The sequence below is a fragment of the Cyanistes caeruleus genome, chromosome 21 (genome assembly GCF_971803275.1).
Source record: "Cyanistes caeruleus chromosome 21, bCyaCae1.hap1.1, whole genome shotgun sequence".
Lineage (NCBI taxonomy): Eukaryota > Metazoa > Chordata > Aves > Passeriformes > Paridae > Cyanistes > Cyanistes caeruleus.
In genome coordinates, this window is record NC_141721.1 from 4,825,575 (window position 1) to 4,842,557 (window position 16,983).

General features: G+C 41.2%; 1 protein-coding gene and 1 long non-coding RNA gene across 3 annotated transcripts in view; one reads left to right on the plus strand and one right to left on the minus strand.

Annotated features, from left to right (window-relative positions):
• The first annotated feature begins 47 nt into the window (after nucleotides 1–47).
• CRK (CRK proto-oncogene, adaptor protein) lies at nucleotides 48–16,909 on the plus strand. 2 transcript variants are annotated; one of them, XM_086859944.1, is made up of 3 exons: nucleotides 48–365; nucleotides 7,483–8,018; nucleotides 10,765–10,852. In XM_086859944.1, exons 1-3 carry the CDS (start codon nucleotides 122–124, stop codon nucleotides 10,765–10,767), a joined length of 783 nt encoding a protein of 260 aa, XP_086716070.1. In that variant the 5' UTR covers nucleotides 48–121; the 3' UTR covers nucleotides 10,768–10,852. The 2 variants fall into 2 exon arrangements, with proteins under 2 accessions (XP_086716070.1, XP_086716069.1); XM_086859943.1 differs by lacking the exon at nucleotides 10,765–10,852 and adding an exon at nucleotides 13,616–16,909 and having other exon boundaries at nucleotides 56–365.
• Nucleotides 15,923–16,983, minus strand: part of LOC111937737 (uncharacterized) — a 4,134-nt gene continuing 3,073 nt past the window's right edge. Inside the window, exon 4 of the long non-coding RNA XR_015278576.1 lies at nucleotides 15,923–16,491. This is a non-coding gene — a long non-coding RNA (uncharacterized LOC111937737). The remainder of the gene's footprint in view (nucleotides 16,492–16,983) is intronic.

Below are 16,983 nucleotides of genomic sequence, written 5' to 3' on the forward strand. Positions count from 1 at the left end.
CACGCCTCCCCGCGTGCGGTCACGTCCGGTAGGTGAGGTCAGGGCGGGGGCCGCCATTTTGAGCGGCTCCGCGGGCGGCGGCGGCGGCGGCGGCCGCGGGCGGGGGAGGAGCGCGGCCCCCATGGCCGGGCAGTTCGACTCCGAGGACCGGGCGAGCTGGTACTGGGGGCGGCTGAGCCGCGCCGAGGCCGTATCGCTGCTGCAGGGGCAGCGCCACGGCACCTTCCTGGTGCGCGACTCGGGCACCATCCCCGGCGACTTCGTGCTGTCGGTGTCCGAGAGCTCCCGCGTCTCGCACTACATCGTCAACAGCCTGGGGCCGGCGGGAGCCCGGCGGGCCGGCGGCGAGGGCCCCGGGGCCCCGGGTGAGTGACCCCCAGGGCTGGCGGTGCCCGCAGCCCCGGGCAGGGCAGCCGGGGCGGCTCCGCTGGGCGCCCGGGCGGTGTTTGCAGGCGTGGAGCGCTTTGTGGTGGAATTAAGCCGTGTTCCGGAGCTGGGGCCGCTGCCCGAGCAGAGCCGTCTGTCCGCACCTGCCGTCCTGTGCCACATGAAATTCAGCGTGCTGGAGTTGGGCATCCTGCAGCTCCAGCCTCGCACCTCTTTGTTTTCCTAATCCCCTTAGCGGTAATTCATAGATTTCCCCTGTCATCTCAGCCGCGAGATGGTTCTGTGGAAGTGTCATCCCCGAAGTCTGACTTCTGACAAGGCAGTTTTGCCTTGTTAGGGAGGCTGAGTTCCAGTGGTGGGAACTCTTCAGGATGTAAAGGCAATTGTTTCTTTAAATCGGATGTGAAGTTCAGTTTCTGTCTCCTTGAAAGGAGAAGTTTGATATTATTTCTCATCAACTGAACATGTAATAATGAAAACAACACGTTTAAGTGTAACACTTCGAGAGCAGAAGGTGCTGATTGTGCCAGAGGGAGAAGCTCTGTGAGAAGCAGCATTTTTGCCGTTTAGTCCAACTAAACCCCATTAGTGCAGAGCCCTTGGATGTGTTAGAATGTGCAGCCCAAAGGCAGTGGTACCCCTCCTGTGGGAATTAGTGGAGTTGGTGATGGAACTGCTCAAGTTTGGATGTTAATCGTTGCAAAATTATGTGGATGTGTGATTGGCATCTCAGCAAGGAGCCACTAGATAATTCTTAATTATAGTTAACTTGTATAATAAGAGATTTGGTGAACTTATTTGGCAGAAAGTAGACAGAGGCACTCTGGTGTATGTTTATGGGTGGAATAAGAGACCAGTATTGGAAAGATGTAACAAGACTTGTTTTATTTTTCAGTCTCTGCACTGAGTGATTGACTAAGGAGATAATCTGAGAGAAACCAAAATTAGTGCCAGTAGGTTTGCCCTGTCATACAGGGGAAGCATTTCAGATTGCAAAAATGAGGAAAGTCTAAACTCATCCTGTTTGTCCCAGGAACCTCCTGGAGCTGTACAGTGCACTCAAGTTACAGAGCTCCACAGGTATAAGTTAAAGGTGGCTGAATTCAGCTGGAAGTGGAAGTTGTTGCTGCTTTGGGGGGGCCAGAATGTGGTGGGTTCTCTGTTGTTTCATGTGTGTGCAGACAGAGATTTGGTGCTGTACCTGCTGACAAGGCTGGTGGTGTGTAGAGCAGAGTCAGTCGCCAGGAGGGTTTGTTGTGAATCTAACCTAATTGGATTTTAAAGAGAGTGAAAAACGTTGGGTCGTGAGTGTCTGTCACTTCTGGGCAGTTATTTTTGGGAAATAACTTAATTCTGGAAAAACAGTGCCATCACTTCAGTACAGCCATCCTGACTTTTTTCTTGTGTTGCATCCTAAGCTCAGTAACATTTTGTGGCATTCTGTGGGCTGGCTTTGGTTAAAATCATGAAGTACCTTGTAATTCTCTTCTGTTTTAAAAGAGTAGTTGGGTAAGCTGGTGGCACAGTAGGCTTAATATATCTGAAAAAGTATAATTATGTTTTGGTTGATCTCCTTTTTATTTGTCCCCTGGATGTTCTGGGGAGGGGTGATGCATCATTCCTGCACTACAGACGCTCCCACGCTGATTTTACTAATTTTAATTAAATCATGCCTCCATGCTGATACTGCTGTCTTCACACTCCAACCAAAGAAGGTGCTGGGGAGGTGTATATTAAATTATACTTCAAGTGTAATTAAGGTGCTCTTTCAGAAAAAAATAAGTGGGAGGTTGTTCTGCAGTGGAAGGGAGGTGAAAACATTAGTAGAAGATTGAAGATGGTTTTGTGTTTGAGTAGGGAAGCTAATGCAGTAAAAAGAATTAAATGTTTACAAATTGTCCTCTTTATTTATTGTGGCCAAGCTAAAACATTTGGAAAAACAAAATCACTATATTTTAGCATGGTACAATTTTTTTAGTAATTTATTGTTTGGCAAATGCACAAGTTTCTCTGGGAAATTTGAATATTCCAGGTTGGGCTCTTGGATTGGTTTTTGTTTGGCTCAGTGTCTGAAATTCCTGGCTGCTCTCAGAGATAGATAGGGAAGCCTCAGCACAGAAGGAATGAGATGAGGTGCTTTGGCTTCCCTAAAAATCACAATGTTACAAAACACGATACTTTCTTTGATTTCTAAAGTATGAAGTAAATTGACCTTTTGACTGATGCTGCAGCTTTTAATTTCTCACAGGTGATTTTTCAGCATAACAAAGAAAAAAAAAATTGAACAGAATTTTTTATGCCTTCCTGGAAAGTTTTAAGGATGTTAAAAATACAGGATAAATCACTGAATTATGGGAAAAAACCACATTCTGTTTCCAATGGAAATGGATCATTTGTGATGAAGTATCACAGTTATGGCTAAAGAAATCCCAAACAAGACAAAGTGCTCCATGCAGGCATTAGCATGGTGATGGACAGCAGAGGATATATTAAATATATCATGTGTTTGCAATTTGATGTGGTGGCTTGGGGTAGAAATGTGTGATATGCACTAAAAAATGCCTGAAATACCTAAAGATGAAAGTGCTCTCTGTTGAGAGTACAGCATTATAAAGACAGAAGCCTTATAAAATGTTACTAAATTTGTCTGTCTGAAGTAGGCAAATATGACAGATAAAATGAAGAAATTGATGTTTTCACAATTTCTGAGTTTTAATATGATTCTAAATTTAATGCTTCTAAATTGCTTCCATTGTGACTGAACTTCCTGGAATCATAGAATCCTTACAGAATGATACCCATACTCAGCTCTGCATGAAGTGGCTTTAGGGATGTGTGAACAAAGTGGTTTAACTCTGATGCTTGGGGTTTTGGGCTTTTTTTTCCATTTTTATATTGAGATCAAGATATATTTAAATGCAAACTAATAGAAAATGCCTTAGACATCTACTCTTATCCTCTGATGATCTGCAGAAATGAGTCTGTAACTCCTGAGTGAATGTTTTCCTGGTGTGCTTAGAGCTCTTCCGCTCAATAGAGTTTTATTTTTTTTATAGGGTGTTCATGGGATTTTATTTGTTCTGCTCAGCATGAGTAGGAAGGTACTTGAGAACACGGAAAAAAGGTGTCCCTGTGAGGGTGGAGAAGCACAAGGGCTGGAATGTGGTGCCTTCAGAGCCCAGTTCCCATATGCTCCAGGAGGAAGTGGTTTACATCACTGGGGTATTACATCACAGGTGCCCTGTGTGATAAGAACAGCTTTTCTGGCCCTAAACACACTCTGAATTGGGAAAGGGAACCACCCTTACAGAATAAAACTAGATGCAGAAATAAAGACCTGTATTCCTTTGAAGGAAAAGCTTCCCAAAGCTTGGGAATAAAGAGAAAACTCCCTATTGATATTAATTGGAGTGAAGAGAGAAATGCAGACCCTCTGAGATGTCTGAGAAAGTAAGACGTTGCTCTGTGGTTTCACCACCTGCCCAGTCAATAGAATTGGGTTTGTAGCCCTAATTCCCCAGTATCTGTAGAATATTTAGAACATATACAAGCACTTTTTCCCAGACTGACACAAAGGCAGCACAGGGTCAGAGGGTTGTGCATCGTAAACAGAGAACTGATGTGAGCCAGGTTTGAAACTTTTTTCAGTTGTGGAACCCTTTGGATTTTAACTCTTCCCTCACTTTTGAAGAGCAGGGTTTTTGTGGCATCCTGAGGTGGCTGGGGTTAGGTTGGTGGAGAAGGAGGAAGGAAGGAAGAGGACACTCAGCCCTTTGTGCTTATTCAAAAGGTTAATCTTGCTCAGCTGAGCAGTGCTGGTGGTGGAGGTACTCCCTGAGCTCTTCTTCTTCAGCTGTGCCAGGCTGCAGAAAGAGAATTTCCAGTATTTAAGTGTCCCAACTTTGCCAGGAAGTGACTAAAGTTCCTTCAGGAACTGGACTCATCTTTCCATGCTTGTGCTTTTCCTGGGAGCCCCCAGAAAATGTGCACACTGTGCTGCTCAGACTTGTGCCTTCAAGAGAAATCCCAGGATCATGAAGGAAAACTGCTCTTAATCCCAAAAAAACCCACTCACCTTGTTGCTGTAACTTTCTGTTGTTAGATCCTGCCTAAATTATTCCATTGGCCTGCAGGTATGAGCAGTGTTGCACTCAGACAAGAGAATGAAGAATTCTGAGCCTGAAATCTGTTAATCTTCATTATACCAGGGAACAACAGAACATGGGATTCTGTAGGGGGTGGAATACTTTCCCCACTGCTTGCGAGCATCACTTAGTTCATTGTAGCTGAACAAGAGTATCCACAAAAGACTCAAACTGATGGAAAGTTTCCCACTTGCTTGGGAAGGTGGAGTTGTATTTTATTTCCAATCTGCATTTTACCAACTGTTTGTATGTTGTCCTTTTTATGACTGTTTTAGCTAAATTTTAGGAGTCTTCTATTTAAGTTCTCGACAATTATGAGGTCATTGCCTTCAATTAATTAATTGATGATTAATTTAGATTAAGTTTTTAGATTTCTTATTCTAGATCTTCTCAGATTTCTGTAGCTGCCTTGCATTCTTTTTTTAAAAGAAAAGCATCAGAAGTACATGTGGTTTTCTGGCAGTGTGGTCTTTGTGAGGGTAACATCTTTCCTTTCTGATGCTTTTCTCTCTGTCCCTTCAAGGACCGTTGATCTTTCTGATCCCAGAATTTGGAGGGTCTGTGTCCTCTGGCTGTTCTTCAGCTGTGAACAACCCTCTGTTCAGCTGATTTTCCAGGATACAGTACAGTGATTTCTGTTATTCTTTTCCTGTACATAATGTTCCAAAGGACTTTTCTTCTTAAAGTCCAACTTGTATTCAGGTACACTTGGCAGGTCCCTCAGGCTGTTGTGCATTAATTCAAGAGGGTGAACCTGTTCCAAAGGAAAAAAAAAAAATACACTCCAAAATGCCTTGTTCATCCTGGTGAAGATTGACCAGGCTGATGAATGTTACTGATGAACTGTTCATTCCCTGTGACCTGTGAAGGTTTTTCTGTGAATCTCTACATTGCTGAGAAAGAGCTCAGCCCGCTGGCTGAGTCAGCTTGTAGCAGGTTTCACTGAGGTAAATCGGTGTTTTAGACTCTCTATTTCTGTCATGTGAAATAAGTTCCATGTCAGTGAACTTCCCTGAGATTCAGTCTTCTCCATATGGCTGCAAAGAGCTTTGCTCCCCTGCTCCTAAAGTTCCCATGATTTTTTCTTTTTACCCAAATGCCAAGCCTTGATCCTTAAAGGTTCACAGCTAAAATAGTGCTAGATATTTGCACATGTTTCTGTCACCAGGCTGGTCTGAAACCGGATGTTTTTCCCACTTGGTTTGCCACTTGTAACTCTGGTGGAAGTGCAGCATTCCCAGATCCTGTTTTACACCGAGCTGTTCTGAAGTGGTGTAGGCATGCTGCCTGTCCAGCCAGAATTCACCTCCCGTGAGCCCACAGAGCTGACAGTGCCACTGGGATGAAATCCCAGGGCTCTAGCCAAGTCTGGAGCTGTAAGTTACATCTCAGCAACAAAAGTTGAGGGGTTTTTGCATCCTCTCAGCACTACACTTGGGGAGAATGTGATGGACTTTGAATTCTCTTCCCATGCTGGGCTCGCCTTTCTCACTGATAATTACATTAACTTCCTCTATCTCTTGGTGATGCCAGTTTGCAGGGTTTTTTTGCAGTTTTTCGAGGCTATTGCTTTTGGGTCTTGGCTCAATGTGTTTGTATTCATTTCTTTTGAGAGCCTTTCAGGGTTGTTAAAGCATGCAAACGTGCATTTTCCAATGACTTAGTTCTGCTCCTTCAAATTTCCTTTAACCAGCTCCACTAATGCTCCTGTTCCTTCAGGATACTTCAGAACTCATTTCTTGGGTGTTTGTCTGTGTTGATCTTACTGAATCTGCCCTTTTCTCTGTTAGAACCCCTTTTTGCTTTCCTGAAAGAACTTGTTGTAACATTAGCTTTCCATGCTGACAGTGCTACTTTGCAGGGAGTTTTGGATCAGTGACAGCTTGAAGGATTCTGCTAGCTTTGTACTCCAGAGCTAAGGCTTGGGACTGTTAGATATTCCCTGCAGAGAAAACAGACTTGCAAAGTAAGCATCTCTTTCTTGTTAGAAGAGTTACTCATTAAAGTATAAATCTTTTCATCTGTGCTGCCTTCCTCAGTTCTTCCCATAACTGATTGCATGGGGCATGGTGGAAATAGAACATCACGTGTGTGTTTTTCCCCAGCTGAGTCTAAAGAACATAAAACGGAAAAAAAAGCAGCATAGCACACAGGTTGGAAATGGAAATTTTGCACTTTGATGCTTGTAATGGCTTGGATGTGAATATCATCTGTATTCCAGTGTATTTGAGGTTTGGATTTATAGCTTAGGCTCCATCTGACAAAGGTGGCAAAGAAGCTAAAAGATGAGATTAAACAGCTGAGTCATACCTGTTATGAAAATACACATTGTTGCTCTTTATTGCATAGAATAGAGATAATTTTCTTTACTGGTACCTTTTATCAAAATGAAAAATAATTTTATTTGCTGATTGACATCACTTATTTGCTGCCATGCAAAGCAGTTTTCTGTAGTGTCCATGCATTTAACCCAAGATGTTACAACAGGTAAATAACCATTATTGCGGTGTTGTTCTTTGGAAATAGATCTGAACAGCAGAAGAGAGTTTAAAAAAAAAAAATTCCTTGAAATAGCACCAAAATTTAGTTCCTATATTTAGAGTATAAAACAGGAGAATTGTATAGGCTCCTGAGAAACCCTGATGTACTGAACATTTTAATCTGTTGGGTCCATATAACATTGAAAGAAACAAAGGTATTTTTATCCTAATTCGGGAAGTTTGGCGGTGCCAAAGAATTTCTTTTCCTTCCTTGACAAAATCTTTTAAAAAAAACCTGTACTCATGATCATGATAGTGCTGCCTTTGATTGAAAATGCTCAGAAAAGCTGAGCGTGATGTCAAGGTGTCAAATTTGGTGTTGAAATCCTTCTGTTTAAATGTATTTGTCTTCTCAAACATTTGATTTATAGTTTTAATGCTCTCTTTGACATGTTGCCTTTTCTTTTCAGGGTCGAATCCCACCAGATTTCGAATAGGTGATCAAGAGTTTGATTCTTTGCCATCTTTACTGGAATTCTACAAAATACACTATTTGGACACTACAACCTTGATAGAACCCGTTTCGCGCTCGAGGCAGAATAGCGGGGTTATCCTCAGGCAGGAGGAGGCCGAGTATGTGCGAGCGCTCTTTGACTTTAATGGCAATGATGAGGAAGACCTCCCCTTTAAGAAAGGAGACATACTGAGAATCCGGGATAAACCTGAAGAGCAGTGGTGGAACGCAGAAGACAGCGAAGGGAAGAGGGGAATGATACCCGTTCCTTACGTCGAGAAGTATAGACCTTCCTCTGCTTCAGTCCCCACTCTGATTGGAGGTAACCAGGATAGTTCCCACCCACAACCACTGGGTGGGCCGGAGCCAGGGCCCTATGCCCAGCCCAGCATCAACACTCCGCTCCCTAACCTTCAGAATGGCCCTATTTATGCCCGGGTTATCCAGAAGCGAGTCCCTAATGCCTACGACAAGACAGCCTTGGCTTTGGAGGTACATAATGGGCAAAACTTAGAAGGAAGAGATCTGTTCAAGGGATTTCCCTTTCGCTCACGTGGTAGTTTTGGAGGAATGAGAAAGGGAAAAGCTTTGTAATACTGGTTTTACGCCATGATTAATAAGTTATGGATAAAATGAGTGACTCGAGTCACTTGTCAATTAGATTATTGTTGATTATTATTAGGTTACTGAACCAGTATTGTGTCTGTTGTCAACCATCACTAACATAAGTGTTTCCCCATCCATGTTTTCATTTCCAAAATGTTTATTTCGGGGGGGGAGGGAGAGGGAGCAGCTCATAAACTGTGTGTCTGAACCTGTGTTTGCTGTTGTGTGCCTCACCACAATCTGTACAAGGTGTGCTGGGTTGGTTTGTGTTGTGTTGGGTATTTTTTTTTTCCCCAATGTGTCAGCAGTTTTAAAGCAATCAGTGGAAACATTGATACACTTTGAAATTACCTGGACAAAGATGATGATCACACATAGAATTTAATTGTAGCATCACCTCAAGCAGACTACTTTGGGTTTAAGTTTGAGGCAGGAGCATTTAACAATTTAACAAACACCGCAGTTTGTTAGGTCTGGTATAAAACAGTGATTGATGGCATTGGGTTTGTAGTAAAGCACTGAGTTTTCCCCAGGTTGATTCACTTCCTGACAGGAACAAGTAATTCCACAGGCCCTTTTTGATTTGTCTTTTTTTCTCTTAACAAGGTGACTGGAGTGCTCTATCTCTCCATATCAAATAGTTCTCCCCCAAGTTACATTTGAGGAAATTGAGACTAAGGTATTCCCTGTGGCAGACCTTTGCCTTAGGATATGTAAATTGTATCCTTTAATCTAGGCTTTCTTTGAGCTAGAGGCTGTGGAATTTCCTGATACCTAATTGACTTCCTGTTTATATAACATTTTAAGTACTTGGGGAAAAAACAGTTTCTGTGCTGAGTCAGAGCATCTCCTCTCCACTCTCAAATACTTTGTGTAATTGTGCATAGCACAAAAGGCACTTCAGGACTTCAGTGATCTGGCAGCTGTGGGTGTGTGTCTGGTACAGAACTGGGAGATGCAGCTCATGCTGCAGATGGGTAATTGATGTACAGCCTGGCAGATGTGAAATCTTTCCTATGTAGGTAGTAAATATACTCTGAGTTGCTACACATTCTGTTATAGGTCTGAATATTTTTGGGCTGAGTAGCAGGTATAGAAATTTAGGTAAACTCAACAGATTTTACAGAAATGTGAGGATTTTCGCCCTTTGAACTCTCATAAATACTAAAATGCTGTCTCTTTCCCTCTTTTTCTCACCCTTTCCACCCACCTCTTAGAGTTTGGGAATATTCCTGAATGCAGGCTGTTGTAATTACCAGATGTTAGATTGGTTTTGTGCCTCTGGAGACTGTTGTGGTATATTTAGCAAAACCTTTTGGTTTTCTTTCTGAATTTTGCATTCTCTTAAGCCTTAACTTCATGCTTTGTTCCACTAAAGAACCCCACACTGCTGCCCAGTGCAGGATTTGGGAGCATGGAGTGAAATAGGGAGAGTGAGGAAATGCTGCTAATCCAGGCCATAAGCAACTTAGAGTGAAAGGAAATGCTTTCCATGCTGAAGAACAGCTTGTGAGTGCCAGGGCTGATCTTAGGTTAGTTCAATCCTCTTCACCAAAACTCACATGATCTGGCAAGAGTGCAGTGCTGTAGGAAGAGCAGTTTTGTGGGTAACACCTCTTTTCTGAGCTACCTTACACCTCTAGTGTCTTTTACTAATTTATAGGAAGGCTGAATAGCTGAAGTGTTTGGGAGGGGCAGCTGATAAATGTCAGCTCAGCTTGGCTGTGTGACCACAGGAGATTTCTGATGTCCATAAATGGCCTTTGTGGACCTCTTAAAACTACTTAAATATTTATCAGTTGACACCTTGGCCCTCTTGGTTATGCTGTTATATTCCTGTCTTGCTCGCCATTTAAGAAATGCAACAGCAGTGGTGTTTCTTTATTCTGTATGTAACATTGCAAACATTTAGTTCTAAAAAGTGAGCCATTTATCACTGCTTCTAGTGGCCTTCAAAGCTTTGCAGCTTTTATCACTTCCAATCACAATGTTACTGAGTTGCTTTCGATGTCTGTACAGGAAAAAAAAGCAATATGCACTTCATTTTCTCCCAAGTTTTTCTCCATCCTGTCTTTTAAAGTGCTGTTTCTTGTCTCTTTTTTCTGTGTTCCCTTTGACTTCATGGTGTTCCTTCTCTGTTTATTTAGAGATCTCTTTCTTAGATAACTTAGTAGAGAGCATTATGTAAATCTTAGCAGACCATTTTTGCCCAGACCTCTTTATAAATACAGCAAGTGGGATTCTTTCCAAATGAAAACCCTTATCCTTAAATCTGGCAATATTCATGGGAGGGGGTGGATCCCACTGTTTCTCTTAGAAAAATAGATTCTTAACATCAAACAGTTTTTTCCCAAACTGCAAACAGAATATCTGTGCTGTTTTGTTATTTTAAGCCTGACATGCTTTTGAAGAGTTCAAGGAAGGAGGATCAGAGCAGGTGATATTCTAATAAAGTCTGTGCTCTATTATGGAAAAAAGATTCAGCAGGAGAAGTTAACATTTATTTTGCATGTAACTGGACCTATGCAAGGAGTTTTTAGTCTATTTTAAGAGAAAGTAGAGGAGAAAAAGGGAAGATCTGTGTGGTGAATTACTCTGAGATCGATCGATTTATTTTTTTTCTTTGTAACAGTAGCAGAACTCTGCCACCTTGACCTCACCAAAGAGGAATACTTGGAATAAAACCACAGCATACAGAAGTCTTCACTTGAACCTTCAGTTTTGCTTTGAAGCATATGGGGTATATTTAGTTTTAAAACTTCTGATGAAGACTGAGACAAAGCTGGCTTTCTAGCAGGGTACAGTGTTGTTCCTGAGGTGCTGTGCTTGGTGGGGTGATGCACTATGGACTGATGTTGCCATAAATCAATGCTAAAAGTAACAACATCCATTCCTGGCCTAAAGGTTTTAAAACATCAGCACATGTAATAAAAAGTAATTTTTGGAAAAGGTTCTCTGTATTGTCTTCAGGAGAGTGGTTGAACTATAGCTTATTAGGCAGAGGTTTAAAGCAGATCTAGAAAGATCTTTCATTTAGTCAGGATCTAATGAAGCCATTTTGTTAAGGCAGCATTTGTGAAATGGTCCATGCTTGCTTAAAGTTAGTCCTACTTTGACAGATGTATATATATATATATATATAGATAAAAGCATGAAGGTTTATATATATAAATTAAATTGGAATGAAAAATTGTATCAGTGTGTCTTCTAAATGAAATTACTGTACTAGCAAAAAAGGAATATTTCATCTCAGAGGTCTCTCCTCATTTAACAATTCTGGAAAGGGCTGCCTTTCAAGTGTAGCTCCATATAGTAAGGGGAATAGTTGAGTGTCCCTTGGCTGCAGTGACCCTGGAAACCAAAAACCAGCTACAGGATGCTCTGGGAGCAAGGGAGTTTCACAAGCATCCCATACTGTAATTCAGTGTCATTGCTCTGTTGAACCCACCTTTTGCAGGTGAGTTTAAGGCACCCAAGATAAACACTAGTGAACACTAATTAGGGTGTGATAGCAGAGCAGAGGCCAACAGGCTTAAGACAGCAAACTTCAGTGAAAGTTGTGTTTTTCCCTTCCCTGTGGGTTGGAGGTTAAACACTGTTCTGGTGAAGGCTGATCTGTAGATTCTATCCAGGTCTGAAACAGTTTAAATGTATCTGGGACATTGCTCTGGTAATGGCTGTGATTAGGAAATCAGATTTTCCACTTCTAGTATTGTCACATTGAATCTTATCCTTGTTAAATTACAGCTGATGTATTGTTGTGGTCAGCAGAGTATTTTTGTTGGTACAACCCCCCAGTAGTTATTAGCAGTAGCAAAATTATACAAACTGCATGATTAAATTCCTAAAGAGCTGAAGCTTGCATTCAGTGCTGGAGGAAGGCTTCCTTTTTGCCTGTAGCTAATACATAAGAGGATTTTCTTCAAAATATGATTCATTAAAATGTCTACACTAATGACTACAAAAGGCAAAAATAAAGCTACAGCAAGAGTCCCAATGGGCCTCTCATTACCAGATAAGTAATCATGAGAGGTATGGGAAGCTTAATTAAATGTCCATGAAAGGGGTTGAATTTATGAACTGTTAAAAGCTGTTCTGGCAAAAGATTGCTAGTGATTAAAACCTGTAAAGTTAATGGAGATTGGTAACATCTGAAATTGATTTCCTTGTTCTTTGTTGGCTGCCCAATAAGTACAAATAATGAGGTTGTGTTTTGGATAGATTTGGAACGCTGTGATGAGCATCTGTGTAAACTATAACTCTATATTCAGTGAATTTCTGGATGAATTGCAGCGAGGCCTTTGGCCACACCTTCAGAGCCTATTTACAGTATTAGTGAAAGAAAATAGAGTGTATCTATCCCAAAAGCATCCTCCATCTGTGATGTGGGAAGAATTCTAAAAGCCGTTGTACGTTACTGAAAAATCAAATTATTGATAAAATTCTACAGAGGGGTAAAAATGAATAGACAGCTTTTCAGTGGTGCATAAATTAACTCTCCAGTGTCTTTACAATGTAAATTGTGTTTCCTCGGGTTGTATAAGTGCCACTTCATTGAAGTGCCCTTAAATATGAAACAGAGCTGGGGACTGATCAGGCCCAGACTTGTGTCCTGATTTGAACTACCTGCACAGCCCTGGGGAAGTGCCTGCTGTGCATTTTGTCCCTGTGTCACGGGGGGGATGATAGATGATGCCTTTGGAATTGGTGCTGGCAATATTAGGGTGGAGATTAGAACAGGAGGTATTGTCCCTGGGCAAGAGGGAGAGGGCATCAGTTGTCTTTACTATTCCCATGAGTGCTGGACTTGGCAGTGCTGAGTTAATGGTTGGACTTGATGACCCTAAAGATCTTTTCCAACCTAAACAATTTTGTGATTCAATGGGATTTATTTCTTTGAGAAATCCATGCCGAGAAAGACTGAAATGCCAGTGGCTTTGCCAATGGCTGACGGGATGCGCAGAGTAAGAACAGAGCAGTGTTATGGCACTTCTTCTTATACACTTGTTATAATTTGTGAAGAGAGAGATCCTCCACTTTCCAGAACTTGAAAAATGGAATTTCAAAACTAAAGAGCAGTTGAGCTTGCAGATTAGTGATCACTTGGTCCAGGTGCAAGCCTTCCTTGCTTTATGAGGCTCTGAATGGAGTCCCAGTAGTGTGTAGGCCTCTGTCAGCCCAGCAAGGCACATTTAGCAGGAGAGCACTTGATGGCAGGTCCCAAGAGCCCTTGGAAAGATTGGTTTTGGATTGCTGGCTCTTCAGTTCAGGTAGTTCTCACCTGATCTAGGTACATTTCTTTATATACTTCCTTGGAATGAATGGCATTGGGGGCAGGCTGGTGTCTCAGACACCATCAGGACGAAAGCTGCTTTTTATAGATGTGTATCTGGTGCACGTGGGTGACAGCACACCAAGGGAGGGGTGGCAGCTCATCCTGCCTGTGTTTCTGGGTTGTAACGTGTGTATTTCTTACCCCACAGGTCGGTGAGCTGGTAAAGGTCACAAAGATTAACATGAGTGGTCAGTGGGAAGGAGAATGTAATGGCAGACGCGGTCACTTTCCATTCACACACGTCCGTCTGCTGGATCAACAGAATCCTGACGAGGACTTCAGCTGAGTGTGGCTCAACAGTTGCTCTTACAGATGGGAACAATCTCAACTTGTTTTTATTGCAGATGCCATCAAGACTAAGCTCGGACCGACGCTGCAAGCGGTATTGCTTGGATAAGCATTCTGATAACCTGCAAACCCCTGGGACTCAACACCACCATTCCTTAAGCAAGGGTCATGTAATTCAGGGTACGACAGTAGATAACTCGTGTTCAGTGGCAGAACTAGGCCATGATTATAGGTTGTAATGCCTGCTTATGTCCACGTGCATGGCAGCCTGGACCTTGCCAGCAGCAGCAGCTGGAGAAAGCAGTGCTGTAGATGTTCAGAGAACATTTATAGCTCTCTCCGGGCCCATTGCTTATGTTGCTTCTTCCTCAGGCAATGAACATCAACCGTAGACAATTCAATACCTTGATAGAAATTTCAAAAATTTATCCTGGAGTTCTCTCCATGTTTTTTTCCATCCTGGGTTCTCTGTCCTAGAAAGGCTCTGCAGTGCTCTGCATGGTCAGTTAGCTGTGCACAGCACAGACTGATGCAGGGCCCGCTGGGGACGGCCTTATGATTTACAGATCCTTACCATTTTCATGGTAAATGACAGATCCAATCAACCTCAGAATTCTAGAAGCTTGTGGACACTAGATTGATTTCTTGAGTACTGTTGATGCTTCAAACATAGCAGCTGATTTTAATTTAAGATTTTTATTAACACACAGTATCTCCTTTTATCCACAAATACAAGGCTTATGGAAGTGTAAACCTCCATATCAGTGCTGAAAAATACGTGCATAGCACTTTAATATGTAGCTTTAAAGCAGTGTTTGATTCACTAAATATACTAAAATATTGACACTGCTTTCCAATAAAATTAATTTGTGTAGGGCTAGTTTAATTTTTCTAGAATTCTTCAATATTGTACAATACTGTTACAGTACAAATCAGTGTCAAGCACGGTGAACTGACAAACCAAATATTAGTTTTATTTTAAAGACACTCTGGGGACTCTTCTGGTTTAATTCCCATCTGTAAAATATTTGATAGTGAATTCATGAGGATTTTATTTTTAATAAACTAATGGAAAATAATTGTGTGCTTCTGGATTGATTCTCAAAAGGAATAATAGAGTAAATATGGCTTCCTAGCTTATGATGAAAATCAGTGCATTGAGTAGGCAGTATTATGCACTGCTCGATGGTTGTTTTTTAGTCTGTTCTTCTAATTATCTGGTTTTCTCTAATATAAATCAGAATGGATTTAGTAAGTTTTGTAAACTGAAATTAAACACTGAAGTAACTCTCCCTTGCCTGTACCCTGGGTTATTTTTCAAGCACAGCACTCTGGTGACCAAACTAAATTTTGTAACTTTGACTACAGTATAATCCATGCAGAAGGGTTTTTCTAAATAGTATCAAACTGAAACTGTTGGGTTTGGTTGCTTCAAACCCGTGTGACCCCAATGGCACATGGGTTGCATGTGCTACAAAGGCCTTTGCTGCAAGGCACCTACTACAATACTGGTAACACTTTACCTCAGAACTCTGTAACATGCTGGAAGTTATAATATTTCTGTTCTATTTAAGTACTAGTTGTTTTACTTCAAAACTAATCCATCAGCAAGTCTGAGTAATGTTCAGGTTATGGGCAGTCATTAATTCCATGGACTAATGTTAATCACACTTGTCCATCACCAGTCTCATGAGCACTACTGAGGATTATTATCAAAAACTGACAGCAGGGACAGTGGGGTAAGAATGGAAACAAGGAATTGCAGCTCTGTTCTACCTTGGATTGCTATTCTGGTTAGGGTGACGTGCCAGTGATTGTGGGAGCTCTTCTAGCTTAGTACAAAACTTACTTTGAGGGGAAAAAATTTGAGAAACTAACTCTAGGTTCTGTAACTCACCAGGTTCTTTAAGGCTGATTTGTATTTTTCCTCTGATGTTACTGTAACTGTTTGGGGGGTTTTATTCAATAGCTGCACTCTAAATAACAGACTTAATACTGAATTTTTCAGTTGCCCATATATGCTTATATTTTTCTTCACGTATTGCAAAAGAAACATAATAAACAGTGTGTCCTTAGAGTGACACTGTTCTGAAGTATTTTTGCCAACTGCAGTTAATGAAAGCCCATATATTTGTACCTTTCCAATCAGGAATTAAGATACCAAAAGAACATTTTTCTGGAAGTTTTATTATGCAAACCTTGCCTTTTTAATATGAAAGACATGAATTGAACTAACTAACAAATACCCTGCAAACTTTGTAGAAGTGGTTTTGGTAAGACTGTATAAATTGTGAATACTTGTACACTTTGAAAGAGCAAAAATGAAGAAACTAGAGGAGTCTTAATAGGTGCTGTTACACTAGAATCCCAAGTTCTTGTCAAGCAGTTTTTTTAGCTGACTGATGCATTAATGCAGCTCTTTTCCACTCCAGTTCTAAGCTGAAATGTGATTTTGTTTCATAGGTGATAGAAAGGAGTGTCTTTTGCATTTGGACGAAATAGACATTTCAACTTGTCAGGCTCTTCAAGGCAAATAGGTAGAACCTATGTTCATGACCATGTAGATGAAATCCTTTTGTGGCCTTTGTTTATCCTCTTCTATTTGTTCCCTCCCTTCTCCCTGATGCGTGCAAAAAAATCATTGCTCAGAATGTTGGTCACAATCTTTTGTCTCTTCCTTGGCTGTGGTTTTGGTCTCTTGTGCATAGGCAGGTGTTAGAACTAGAATAATCATTTCTAGAAATACACCATGAAAGCAGAATGCTCAATTACACTGTGTTCTTCTGGTGCATTTACACGTTATATCACACTAAAAAGTACAACTGGCTGCTATGGTTTTTTTAATATATATTTCATTTTGGTAAGCCCCAGCCTTTTTACTAATATATGACCTGGTAAAATCTTGTTAATCTGTTTGAATTGTATTTGTTAATAATGCAAATATTTCTAATCATCTTTAAAACGCTTCCTTTTTGTTAATGGTTTTGGGGAAGGATTCTAACCAAACCTGTTTGAAGAAAAATATGAACATGTGCCATTGTATTATAACACTATCCACTTTCTTGACAGTTAAAGTCCTTTTTTATTTTTTTGTAGCATGTAATGTATATGTTCATAGTATGTGAAGTAAATAAAAGTATAGCCAAAACTTTGACTCAGAGTCATTCTCAGTCATTTCTTGGAGAACTTGCATTTAATAATTAAAAATAGAAGGGGTATGGCCATTTT

Excerpts from the sequence above, each read along its gene's own strand:
- CRK (XM_086859943.1), top strand. The coding sequence starts at position 122 with ATGGCCGGGCAGTTCGACTCCGAGGACCGGGCGAGCTGGTACTGGGGG. Across the intron at positions 366-7,482 it reads CGAGGGCCCCGGGGCCCCGG|GGTCGAATCCCACCAGATTT; the intron begins GTGAGTGACCCC and ends TTTTCTTTTCAG. Across the intron at positions 8,019-13,615 it reads AGACAGCCTTGGCTTTGGAG|GTCGGTGAGCTGGTAAAGGT; the intron begins GTACATAATGGG and ends CTTACCCCACAG.